Below are 13,484 nucleotides of genomic sequence, written 5' to 3'. Positions count from 1 at the left end.
GTTCTCCATCACCGCGCGCGGCACCGCCTGTACAGGCGCGCGCGCGACACCGCAGTAGAGCGCGAGGTGAGCTGCTGTTGGTACCACCACCGCTATTTGGGAGGGCTGGATAGCTCAGGGAGGGCAGTAGAATCCCCATTGCGTCAGGATCGAGGGCAAGGGCACACCAATGGGAGGTAAATAGGGGAGGGGGCGCAGCAGGCCACTCAGCCATTCAGAAGCAGAGAACTCTTGTCTCCTCAGCAACCGGCCTAGATAGCCAAGGCTGCGCCTCCCACATCACGCCCTGCTGGTCTTTAATACCTTCTTCATTCTTAACCTGCTTCAGCCTGGTTGAGAAGCTGAGTTCTCCATTCCTCTTCGCTGAGCTAACATGTTGGTAGAAGGCTCTTTCCCGTAGCTTCTTTTTTCTTCCACACTCCACCCAGAAATTGTCTAGCGAGGAGTGATTTTTCCCTCCCTTCGCTTTCCGCTAGTCTGTGAAGACTGTGGGAAATGCCCTCATTGCTCAGTTTGCTTGATGGAGAGCGGGGAAGATTGTTTTTCTGACGAGGGTTGCTGAACGGGGAGGCAGGGGTAAACACACGCAGTATTTCTGGAAGGCTGTGGGGTGGGCGGTAAGATTCTCTGATGATTCCCGACCATGGGGAAGGACCAGGAACTGCTGGAAGCGGCTCGCACTGGGAATGTGGCTTTGGTGGAGAAACTCTTGGCTGGCAGAAAAGGAGGGCTCCTGGGCAGTGGATCTGGACCTATTCCTTTATCCAACTTGCTGAGGTAGGGATACATTTCCCACCAGGGCTGGGACAGTAACCTCCTTCTCATTATCATCATCTTCTTCTTCATCACCCTCCTCCTCATTCTGGTCTCTGTTATTCATAGTAACAAAAAACCTGTCTTTTTTCTGAGCATGTTCAGGTGTGGAAAGAGGTTTGTGTCACTACCTTTGATGACATTAAGGTAGTAATCTTTGGATTTCTGTCAATGCGTCAGAAAGTATTTGATTTTGATGGGTTTCTTTCACTGATGCAGAACTTTGGCATGTATTGGACACCCTTATGTATACATTGGCATTATTCCTTTCATTTTTTAAAATCTCTATGACCACCCCCCCCAAAACCCCAATCCTCATGTAGGACTGCCAGATCTGAGCTGCAAAAATCTGGTTGACCTCTAGATGGCAGAAAATACATAGAGTTTTCTGTATCTCCTTTCTGCCATCTAGAGGTCATCCAGATTTTTGCAGCCCAGATATGATAGTCCTAGTATTTGTAACTGTAGCAAATTCCTTGTTGAGGGCATTTCCAGGATAAGTCAGCAATTCCATATACATGTGGGTTTATTGTGAAGACATTTGAACCTCCAGCTGAGAGGCGATCTCTAAAAATTGGTGTACAATGTGTGCAGCAGGTGATCAAGATTTCTAGAACTGCAGAACTGGGTTAGTAAGCATTTTCAGAAGGAGGCAACCAACTTTTAATTCAGAAGACCTTGTGTAACATGCAGGGCTATGTTAAATATCAGATATTAATGGTATAATGTTAAATATACTGCAGGTAAAAACATTTTTCATAGACATTTAACTAGCCAAAAGATTTCATCACACTTTTTTTTTTTTAAAGTAGAACTATATTAAAGACATGGTATATTAACCTAAAATTTGAACTAATAATTAAATGTGCATCACTGGAAGAAATGAAACATTCTGAAATGATGAATATTGCTTCAGTGATAGATAAAAAGAGCATTTAATTTTCAAGGATTCTTCATATTTTGTGAAGCTGCCACTTTATCTCTGCAAATACAGTGTTTAAAAAGGTTTTCAATAATTCAATTTTTTATTAATGGAATTTTATTATCAGTAGTGGTTTAGTTGCCTGTGCAATTTTTCAGAGTGACAATAGCAAATTTTTCTTAGCATACAGGTTGTAGCAAATTTATAGAGTAACTTTAATACAAAATATAACCTAAGTGAAAAGGTTAATATAATGTGAGCAATTTGAATACATTTTGAACTTATTTGTAACATTAGTGTGCTTGTATGTACACATACACAATTTTATATGTAATGATCAACATTTCATAGTAACTCATCTATCTTTATTGTATTGTAGTTTTTTATGATTTGTATAAGTTTTGTTTCAACATAGCAGTAGTTTGATTGTTATACAAATCCTTTTGTTTATTCATGTTCAAAGACTGAAGAAATACATTTATTACAAACTTTGTGTAACTGGCTATTATAGAAAAGCAAAGATTAATAAATGTAGAAACTTGCATTACTTACTATCAGGCATTTTTAATTAAACTCACAAAAGTAGTTTTGTTAAATTGAATAATTATATGTCCACTCCTGTAACATTTAAAAACAAGGTACTGTGTAAACAGCACAAATCTATTAATTCTTAAAATATGTATATTTATTTTGGAAAAACTATTTCTCATCTCTAAATATTTAGATAATAGTATAACAAATATATATATTCCAAGATCAGCATCATGTTTAAGTCCCAGAATGACAATTTTTTTCTTTCCTATGCATAGCTTATAAGTTAATCATAGTATAATTAATGTATTGATATAAAATATGAATTATATTACACATTAAAATAAAGTTTAATGGTTTTGACTTTCCTTGGTTTTAACAATATCACTATTTTAGCAGGTCTATCTTTTCAAGATCAAATGTTGGTAGCAATTTACTTTAATGAAATGAAAAAGATTTCAGCTGTGTATTTGAATATTGACATCCATGGAAAAGTCAAGAGGGAATATGATAAATTTCCTTTAATACAGAATTCAGGTGTTCTTGTATGTACAAAATTAATAAAGCCAGCTATCTGGAACACAAAGTACCTTACCTTGAACATTTAAAGAAAAAAAAATTAAATATGGCTTAATAAAGAGGTCTTTGATGTTTGGGAACCTGTGAAACATTAGGAGCTATTGACCTATGGAATACAGATTATATTGCTGGAGGGATGGGACAGAAAATTAGAGAGAAACTGATCAAATTGGTCTGCTTGGATCTCTAGCAGCTGATAGCATGGAGTCCTGGAAATGAGATTAAACTGGGAAGGGTAAATAATACTATAAGGTTAAAAATCCTTTTCTGAAAGTTACTGAAGTTTTAGCAGGGTGAAATTAAAGAAAAAAAGGGGGGGGGACACCCTTTTTTCCTTTCTCAAGACTCAGAACTTTTTGCTTATACGTAGGAGGACAATCAGCTCCAAAACAGAATTCTTAAGTGTTATAAAGTGTACCACAGGTAGATTTCAGTGAGTTGAAGAAAATTTTCTCTTCTAATTTCCTGCCTTTGCACAGAAAGAAAGTAGGGATTTCTGCCTCTCATAGATGCACTCTAAATGGTGTATATCAATCCCATAGTTAAGAAAGTTAAAAGTTAAGAAAAATATTAACTTATGCAAAGTACTGTTGTCTTTCTTTTCAATGAAAGAAATTTACACGTCTGTCACAATATTCTGCACATGGAAGTAACTGATGTGAGAAACATTACACATGAAAATGTGTAGGTAACTATTATGTCCACTGTATTTTAATGAACAATTTAGCCCTTTGCTTTCTTCTTTGTAGTAAATTCTTAGATATGCTGTATGCAAAATACGTTGTGTGAAACATTAAAGTTGCATTTTCAGGAGGGGCCAGAAACAATCCAGATTAACATTTGAGGATTAAATTCTTGATCCTGCCTGAATCTCCCTTGGAACTAGAGGAATTTTATAAGACGTGCCTTTAATAATATATTTTATTCTTATAAAAGAGTAAGTTTCTTGGACATGTTTGTACAGCATAGCAAGGTTTAACGGTGTTATGCTTGAGATTGCTAATGCTTTTACGGTGAGAAATGCTGATTAGTAATAGTCTTTAGAGCCATCTTGCCAGGGGAGGGGAGGGGAGGGGGCAGGCTGTTGCAAAGAATATAGGTAGTCCTCAACTAATAACCACAGGAGGGACTGGAACATTTGTTGTTAAGCAGTGAGGTTGTTAAGCGGGTCATCGTGTGACTGCACACAACTTTATGACATTTTTTGCGGTGATCATTAAGTGAATTGTGCAGTCGTTAAATAAATCATGCGGTTCCCCATTGATTTTGCTTGTCGGAAGCTGGCTGAGAAGGTCGCAAATGGCAATCACATGACCCCAAGATGCTGCAACCATCAGAAATACATGTTGGTTGCCAAGTGCTAGAATTTTTATCACGTGACCGTGGGGATGCTACGACAATTGTAAGTGCAAGGAACAGTCATAACTCACTTTTTTCAGTGCCGTCGTAACTTCAAACGGTCACTAAATGAATGGTCATAAGTTGAGGACTACCTGTAAGAAATCCTATAAAGAACATCCTGTGTCACAACCCTCTTTTTGTACCTTGTGATAAGAGAGGACCTTCAGGAGTGCCTTTAGCAGGCACTCCCTGGTCATCCAGATTGGTTGGGCAGAATCTACCTGGGAAAGGTAGGTTTCTTAGATACCCAGTCTCCAAGCCATATAAAGCTTTATAGGTAGTGACTAACACCTTTAGTTGCACTTAGAAATACTAATAACCACTGCGGTTTCTGAGTGGTATAATGCGCGCATACCAAGACTGCTTAGTATGCACTCAGCCTGCTGCATTTTAGACTAGCTGAGGTCTCTGATGGTCTTCAAGGGCAGTCCCATGTAGAGCAAACTGGGAGTCTAGTATTCCAATTATGGGATAACAAAGGTATTTGTGACTGTCCTCACTGTATCCTGTTCCAAGTAAGGCCAGAATGGATGTACTTACCAGAGCTGGGCAAAGGCCTTCTTGGTCAAAGCTTCTGTTTGCTCTTTCTGAGGGAGTACAACCCCATTGAGAGTCAGTTGGTATTATCATGGAATTAATAGGCCTCTGAATTAACAGCCATTCCATCTTGCTTGGGTCTAAACCTATTTGTCTCTAAGTCCTAACAGCATCCAGGTACTGGAAAAGGATTTCTATTGCATCTCCCATTTAGCCCAGGGTAGAGATATATAGTTGAGTATCACTTGTATATTGATGATACCTCACTCTGAATGGTGGAGGAACTCCCCCAGCAGCTTTATTTAAGTGTTAAACAGGTCTGGAAAAAGAACTGTGCCCTAGGGTACCCCATAATAGAGTGCTTGAGGGTCCAGCCACTCTCCTCCTGTGCAGTCAGGACCACCAATGATGCCTCCAATTCTCAAACCTTACGGGTAGCCCAGTAGGATACTGTGGTTGACAATATTGAAGGCCATGGAGAGGTTCAGCAGGACAAAGATGGTAGTGTTTCCCCCATATACTTCCTGCCACAGTAATCCATGAAAGTGGCCAATGTGGTTTCTATCCCATGCCTAAACCTACATAGTCCTGGGTACAGATAATTCTTATCCTATAGAACTCTTTATAGTTGTTGCCTTGCCATGCTCTCAACAACCTTCCTCCAAAAGGAGAAGTTGGAGATGAGTCAGTAGTTGTCCATTAAATGTGGATCCAAGGCTGGCTTCTTTTTTTAAAATAATTTTATTAAACATTTTCAAAAGGAACCATAAATCGTAAGTTCATTTTTTTCTGTTTTCTGCAAAAAGTCCACAAGGGGTTTCCAGTCAGCAGTAAACATAGATACTGTCTTTTCTCTAATCAAAGACGTCAATTTGGCCATCTCAGTGAGTTCCATCATCTTTGCCAACCATTCCTCCATTATAGGTATTGCCAAATCTTTCCATCTTTGTGCATACAATACTCTTGCTGCAGTTATCATATACAAAAACAAAGTTCTATGTCTTTTTTCCAACTGTTTGTCCATCAATCCCAAAAGAAAGACCTCTGGTCTCAGTTGTATATTAATCTTTAAAATCCTCTGAATCAGTGTATGTATTTGAATACAAAATTTTCTAGCTTTTTTTCATGTCCACCAAGCATGAGAAAATGTCCCTTCTTGTTGTTCACACTTCCAACATGAATTTGAAGTGCCTTTATCTATTCTAGACAATATCTCTGGTGACATATACCAACGATACATCATTTTATAAAAATTCTCTCTATTATAACATACTGTAAATTTCAGTTCTTTCAACCACATTTTTTTATTGTTCCATTTGTATATTATAACCAAATTTTTAGCCCACTTTATCATATATTCTTTCACTTCTTGTTCTTCTGTTTCAAATTTCAATAGAACTTTATACATTTCAGCAATTACATGTTCATCATTTGTACATAATTACATTTCAGACTCAGTCTTACAATGTTCAAAACCATAAACTCATTTGTCTACTTTGAATCTTTCTAATAACTGTAAATAAGAAAACAATTGGCAGCTATGTCCTTCTGCTACCAGTTCTTCTCTTGATTTTATTTTGTATTCCCCTTGACAAAATTCTAGTATCTCATGATAAGTTAGCCATTTGTATTTGCCACAAAGGTGTTTTGGGGCACAACCTGGATTTGTATATATTCCATATTCTCAATATGGAACGTTTCACATAATGATTTTAAAAATCCACATTAACCTTGACTTTGTTGTATCAAAGATACCCATGCCACCCAAATCTCAGCACATGTCCTTCTAACTCCAAAAGCCTTCTGTTCTCACCAGCACTCACTCTTTTATCCACACCAAACAGCAAGCTGCAAAATACAATTTCAAATCAGGTAAACCCAGTCCTCCTCTTTCATTTGCATACTGTAACACCTTATATTTTAACTCATGTTTTTTTCCCCTGCCACACAGATGTAGATATATCCATTTGCCACTGTTTAAATGGTGCATCAGTTGTCAAAACAGGTATTGTCTGAAACAAAAACATCATTCTAGGCAGGAATTCATTTTTATCACAGAAATTCTCCCCAGCAATGACAATTCCACTTTCTCCCATCTTAACATATCTTTTTTAACTTCATTCCATGTCTTAACATAGTTATTTTGAAATAACATGCAATTCATAATTGCCATACTGATACCCATATATTTTACTTTCTTCTCACTCTTAAAACCTGTTTTATTCATCAATTCTGTTTGATCTATTTTCATGTTTTTCATTAACATCTTCATCTTCTGTTTGTTGATCTTAAAACCTGCTAATGCAACAAATTCTTTTAGTTTTCTCACTAATGTTTCAGTTCCCTTTAAAGGATCTTCCAAAACCAACACCAAGTCATCTGCAAAAGCCCTTAACTTATAGGTTTCTTTTAAAATCTTTACTCCCACAATTCTTTCATCTGATCTTATATCTCTATTCAGTATTTCAAGAACCAAAATAAGAGAGGAGTCAGTGGTCCCTGTCTTGTTCCTTTTTGTATCTCACAAGGCTTTGTTAGATCTCCATTAACAATTATTTGTGCTTTCTGTGAAGTATAAATAGTTCTTACCCATTTTATAAAGTTCTCTCCAAAGTTCATATCTTCCAAAACTTTGAACAGGAAAGCTGAATTCAAATTGTCAAAGGTCTTCTCTACATCTAAGAAAATTAATGAAGCCTGTTTTTCGTGATGTTGCTCCAAATATTCCAAAATGTCCAACTCATTTCTAAGATTATCCTTTAACTGTTTAGGTAAAAACCCACATTGATCCTCATGAATAAATTTTTGCAAAATTATTTTCAGTCTATCAGCCAGAATAGTTGTAAACAACTTGTAGTCATTATTCAATAATGATATTGGCCTATAGTTTCTTGTTAAAATCAAATCTTGTCCCTCTTTAGATATTAGTACTATTTATTTATTTATTTATTTATTTATTTATATGTCAAATTTTTATCACTGACCAACACCCCCACAAGGAGGGACTCTGGGCTATTTTGGCCTCTTTCCAACCCTATGGCATCTTTCCTCCTTGTAACATAGAGTTCATCAGATTTTGTAAAGGTTGTAGAAGTTCATCCTCAAAAGATTTATAATAAGAACCTGATAATCCATATGGTCCAGGCACCTTTCCTGTTTAATCTTTTTTATAGCTTCAGAACCTTCCCTTATTGTTATAGGTCCATTCATAATCTGCTTCTGTTCCTCTGTAATCCTTGGTAAATTTTGTTTCTTTAGGTATTCATCTAAAGAGAAATGTCACTTGCTTTATACAAGTTAGAATAATATTGATGAAATGCTTTTTGTATGGCCACGCTGTATGTTAATACAGTATCGCCCTCTTGTAGTTTCAATATCTTTTTCTTTTTCTTTTCATTATTTATATGCCAACTGTTTCCCTGGTTTGTTTGCAAACTCAAAGTTGTTTTGCTTTACATAGTTCATTTTTATTTCCATTTCTCTTACTGTTAACATAGATAACTGTCATTGTAAAAGTTTAATTTGTTGAGAAATACTTATCTTCTCTGGAAATTTCTTTAATTCTTCTTTTCTCTTTATCTCATTCAAAATAGCTTGTTTTCTCTTGCCTCTTCTTTTTGAGTTCAGTATTATGTTGTATGAAATAACCTCCAATAAAAGCTTTACTTGTGTCCCAAACCATTCTTAATATCTTTGTCTAAATTATTTAAAAAAAATCTTTTAATTTCTTTTTACAGTCCTCCACTATTGCTTTTTTCTATAATTCAAGGCTGGCTTCTTGACACCTATCCCATTGTTCAGTAAGGCCAACCCTTTGAATGTTAATCCCTTATGTATATGTAAAGTAATTATTACTTTTGTGAAGTCTTTCATTTTTCTTCCTTACAATTTTCATAATGCTGGAAGGTTGCATATTTGAATAGGAAAATGAGAAATGTTATCTAGAGTGATCCATGTCATTCTGATATAACTAATATCAGAACTAATTTAACTAATACTAAATTTCCATTCTTAGATAGTAAATCTGTTTTCAGACTGTAACTATCTTCTGAACAGTTAATTGTACTGACAACTATGCTGATAATTAAATGGATTATGTCCTCTTATTTCTGCTGGGTTTCTCAGCAGAATTCCATTAAATTAGCATCTTTCTGACTGTCTGGTTTAGATTGATCATGGGGGAATTATTTTATTTAAACTTTGGAAGTTTTTAGGTGAGTTGGTTTCATAGCGTGGATTTTGAGGATGGTGTCCGACATTGTTTAATTCTGTTTTCTAGGCTGAATAATATGGTAGCCAAATCTATCTCTCCATAACATTTAAGAGACGATGCTGAGGTTCTGATCCAATGTTTAACAATTAATACAGTCTATTTTTCTTATTCTACTTTTTTATGTATAAAAAAATCTTTCTAATCCACAAAAAGAACTTGGTTGGACTTCTTGTTTTTGGAACAATTTAGCTTTTTACTCTTTGGGCTTATTCACACTTCCCACTTGTTCTGTCACCAGAACGTGACAGCAACCATTTTTGAGTGCAGAAACAGATGACCAGAGCATTTACTTACCTCCCTTCCATCACAAATTGACTTCTGGGCATGTTTTCCTGCTGCAGATTGAAAGCAATCTTTTTCCTCTTATGTCACCACAAGTGCTCTTGTCTTTTTGGGCTGAACTACTTAATTTCTTTACAGGCTAATCCTAGCAGTTAATGTTATCACCTTTCCTATCAATACTTTGACAGCATACTGTCTTAGAATTGTGGGTGCATTTGTGTGTGTTGGAGGAATATTTACTAATTACTGCCTCTCATGACTTTGAGGTCTAAGTGGTCACAAACAATTCATATTTTATTTAACAGATAGTTTAAGATAGAGTTAAATTATTTTTGTCTGAAAAAGCTAATCAATAAAACTCTACCTATGACATTAATTATAAAATGAATATTTAGGTACTGGCCTCTCTCTTTTTATTTTATATATACTGGTTATTTTATTTTTCTGATTTTCTCTCTCTCTTTATCCAGTCTTCAGCTGCCTATCCTCTTAGCCCCTTCCACTCATTCTGTATATTCTCCTTGCTTTTTTCCCCTTGCCTTCATTATAAGAAAGTGGCCAGTTTATTCTTTACTTAGATTCTAACAGAACAGCAAACTACTGTTTCACAACATGTTTTAATGTGATGTTTGAACCCTACCTTAATTTCTAGAATTCTTTTTGCTCCAATTTGACACATTCTCACAAGAAAAGCAACCAAACTATATTTTAGAAGGGTAGTTTATGAGTGTATTCTCGCATTGTGAAAAGCCATATTTTATTTATTTGTGACTTAATGAAATGTGTGAATGCAACTACTATGGTATATATTTGCAGCAAATATAGGCTCGTAGCAGTTTTTGAAGAAAAACTCAAAGGACTGAAGCAGTGATTGACTACACTTCTACTTCAGAAAAGAAGATTAGGATTTATCAGTTCAAAAAAAGGAGGCACTGTAACAGAAACTGATAGTATAATGCAACCGCAAGTTGAGTGAATGAGAATAAGAACTAGAAACAATAAGCATAGAAGATGTACTTTTGAATTCAGAATTGGTTTTGAGGCCCTTGCTGATGAAATAGGCCGTGAGTGTTCAGGCAAAGAAAATACACTTTAAAACAAGAGACAGGACAGTAGATCCCTAAAGGACAAAGCAATTGTACTGTGTAAGAAGAGCAAGAGAAGAATCATGTAGTTTATAACCTACTACTACAATGACTTATGACCGAAGCAATTAAAAAATCTTATAAATAAATAATAAATGGGATCAAAGCAAATGTATGGATCCATTGGCTCATGCTGTCTGCCAGGAGCAAGGATGTGACAGGAAACTTCCTTATCAAGCCCACTGACAATTATCCCTTCCTACTAATACATTTAGGAATGAATAATAATGCAAAGAATAGCTAAAATCACATCACCATGAATCTGAAAATCTTGGAAGGAGATCCAAGAACCTGGGGTCTTAGACTATATTCTCATTTAGCATTACAAGGACCAGAATGGAAAATAAAAATACTGCAATATGCAAATGAAATTAATAGGGAATCAGTTTGATTTTGTTATGAATTTGGTATGAATTGTGGCAAAAGCATTGCAAACTTGACACTTTTAAAATACATCTTGTGGGGACTGGAAATGAAGTAATAAGTCCAGAGAAAGATTTGCATACTGTAGAAAGTGGGAGTGTTGCCTGGGGTGGGGTAGACCCCTTAAATCACTTAATGAAAAATCAGACATTGATTTTTATAAACATTGGTTTATAAAGTTACTTGCCTTTGTTTTCTGTAAACCAATTCTCAAGGAATTGGAAATAAACTAGATGAGCTTGAGCTCCTGGAAAAGAAAGGTAATATGATTTAATAGGTGTAAAAGAGAACTGGTGAGATGAGAGCCGTGACTGGAATATAGCAACGGAAGGATATCATTTGTTTAAAAGAAACAGAAGCGACAGGAAAGAAGAATTGTATTGTAAATTAAAAATACTAATTCCTGTTCAGAAATCCAAATGAATGAACTTGGGAATACTGTAGACAGCATCTGGGTTAAAATAAGTGGGGGAACAAATAAAAACAATACTGTCACCCATTCAACTGCAGAGGAGATGTGGACGATGCCTTCCAAAGCAAATTTCAGATTTTTCAAAAAGGCATGAACTTGTACTGATGGGGAAAATTAAATCAAGCATGATCCTTTCATTGACCTACCTTTCTGAGGAGGAAGCATAAGAGAGTGGAGAAACACATATATGTAGTTTCCAAATTGCAGAAAATAATTATTCCATTTTCATTGGGTTAAGACAGATCCCATCTTGAGTATTATGTTCAATTTTTGGTATCCCACTTACAGAAAATTCAGAGAAACTGGAGCAGGTTTTGAAAAATCTAATGAAATGAAGTCCTATGAAGAGAGATTGAAGGAGCTGGATATATTTAACCTTGAGAAAAAATGACTGAGGCAGAATATGACAACACTTTTCAAATGCCTTAAAACTGTCCATCAACCCAGAGTTTTTAAAATATATTTTTATTACAGATTATGGTGAGAGTAACAATAAACAGTAGTAATACATTTTTTTCTTCATGGGGATTAAAATGAATTAAAAATTTTAAAAAGGGAAGGATCCTTAAAGTATTATGTAGTATTAATATATTATCTAGTGTAGTCTTTTAAGATATGATTAAATCTAGACCGTATAGAACCATACTTCTCCAACTTCGCATTTTTACAATATGATGACATTTCAAAAATCAGCCCAACTGTTGAACACATTCTTTGACATTTGGAATATTGCTTTCTTCTTATTATGTTATTTAATTCAGTTTGCTGAATTCCAGGCTTGAATTCTTCATAAAGTGTTGAATTCCATATTTCTGGAATGTAATTCAGCATCACGTTTACAACTTCAATTACTTTAAATTCCCAAGGAGAAATACAATCCCGGGGTTGTTTTATTACACACACACACACACACACACACAGAGTATCCCAAATGTAGCCTTTATAGATGAGGACCAGATCCCATGAGTCAAGAGCGCCCTCAAATTTCCTACAGTGGCAACACAATAAAAAACTGATAGCCATTCTTTTTAAGCCTTCTTTGGGGAATCCAGCAGACACAGTACAAAACTTTCTGATGAAATTACTTCATCCTTTGCTCATAAAAAGTATATTTAGCATCTCTTAAAACTTATTCCACAGATCATATATATAACCAAATGTGCGTGTGAAGCTGTTGAAGCATCTGGGCCATGCTATTTAACTGTATATACTGCCAGGCAGATGATTCTGCTAAGCTAAATTCAAAACATAAATTCTTAAATAACCATTACTAATCAACTGATTAAAGGTATTAAACCCTTGCTTGGCCCAGGACTTCTAATAAAACATTCTTTTTGATCTTCAAATTAGGTTTATTCTACAGTATCAATTTCTCATGTAAATCCAGGTCAAAGTTTAATTACTTCCTAAATCATGCCCAGATATGTCTAACAGCTGTCAAAGGTGGTGAAATCAAACTTTGCTTACTGTAAATTGACCCAAGAATTTTGCTAGACTTTCAGATAACACATTTACTCTTAAAATGAGCCGTAAGAAGGTAATAATTGGTTTAAAAATTCATTACATATCAATATAGATGTTAAAATAAAAGCCAAGTGATAAAGTTAAAAATCTGGTAAATTAAAACCATCATCCTCATAAAGACAACGTCTGTTTAGCTAAAGAAGATTGGGAACATTACCTGCCTCAAAAACTTCCTTAATACTTCATCAGTCTATGTCAAATATTTAATAGGAAGTCATACTTGAATCCTTTTAAAAATTATTAATCGTTTTTTTGAAAAAGTGAATAAACAAGGAAAAGGAAAAAATGCTACAGATATATGATATCTATAACTGGATATAGGAATTACCAAGATTCTACAATTAGTGTTCAGTGTATATTAGATTACATATTAACCATATAAAAATTACATTACATTGAAGAACATTAAATTATTTTAATAATGTAATTAAGTATTTAAATCTGTGAGCTAAGTGCCAGAAATCTCCACTATTGTTTAAAAATGCAAAAAGAAAAAGAAAAAAAGGGGAAAAAACTACTAAAAACATTATAGATAAATATTACTTGAATCCTTCTTTTTTTTTTTTTAATATTTTTTTATTT

At 35.0% G+C, this 13,484-nt stretch overlaps 1 protein-coding gene across 5 annotated transcripts in view; it reads left to right on the top strand.

Annotated features, from left to right (window-relative positions):
• Positions 1 to 643: 643 nt before the first annotated feature.
• The window catches only part of ANKS1B (ankyrin repeat and sterile alpha motif domain containing 1B), a 312,127-nt gene continuing 299,286 nt past the window's right edge, over positions 644 to 13,484 (top strand). For all 5 annotated transcript variants that reach the window (XM_088141910.1, XM_088141913.1, XM_088141912.1 and 2 more), the window contains exon 1: positions 644 to 777. In XM_088141910.1, the coding sequence (XP_087998036.1) occupies positions 644 to 777 (134 nt within the window). The remainder of the gene's footprint in view (positions 778 to 13,484) is intronic.

The sequence above is a fragment of the Python bivittatus genome, unplaced genomic scaffold (assembly GCF_059951505.1).
Source record: "Python bivittatus isolate LINGU-HERP-01145 unplaced genomic scaffold, Pbiv_v1 ctg000330_np1212, whole genome shotgun sequence".
NCBI lineage: Eukaryota > Metazoa > Chordata > Lepidosauria > Squamata > Pythonidae > Python > Python bivittatus.
Note: the sequence above shows the minus strand (reverse complement) of the source record. Positions and strands in the feature narration are given on the sequence as shown.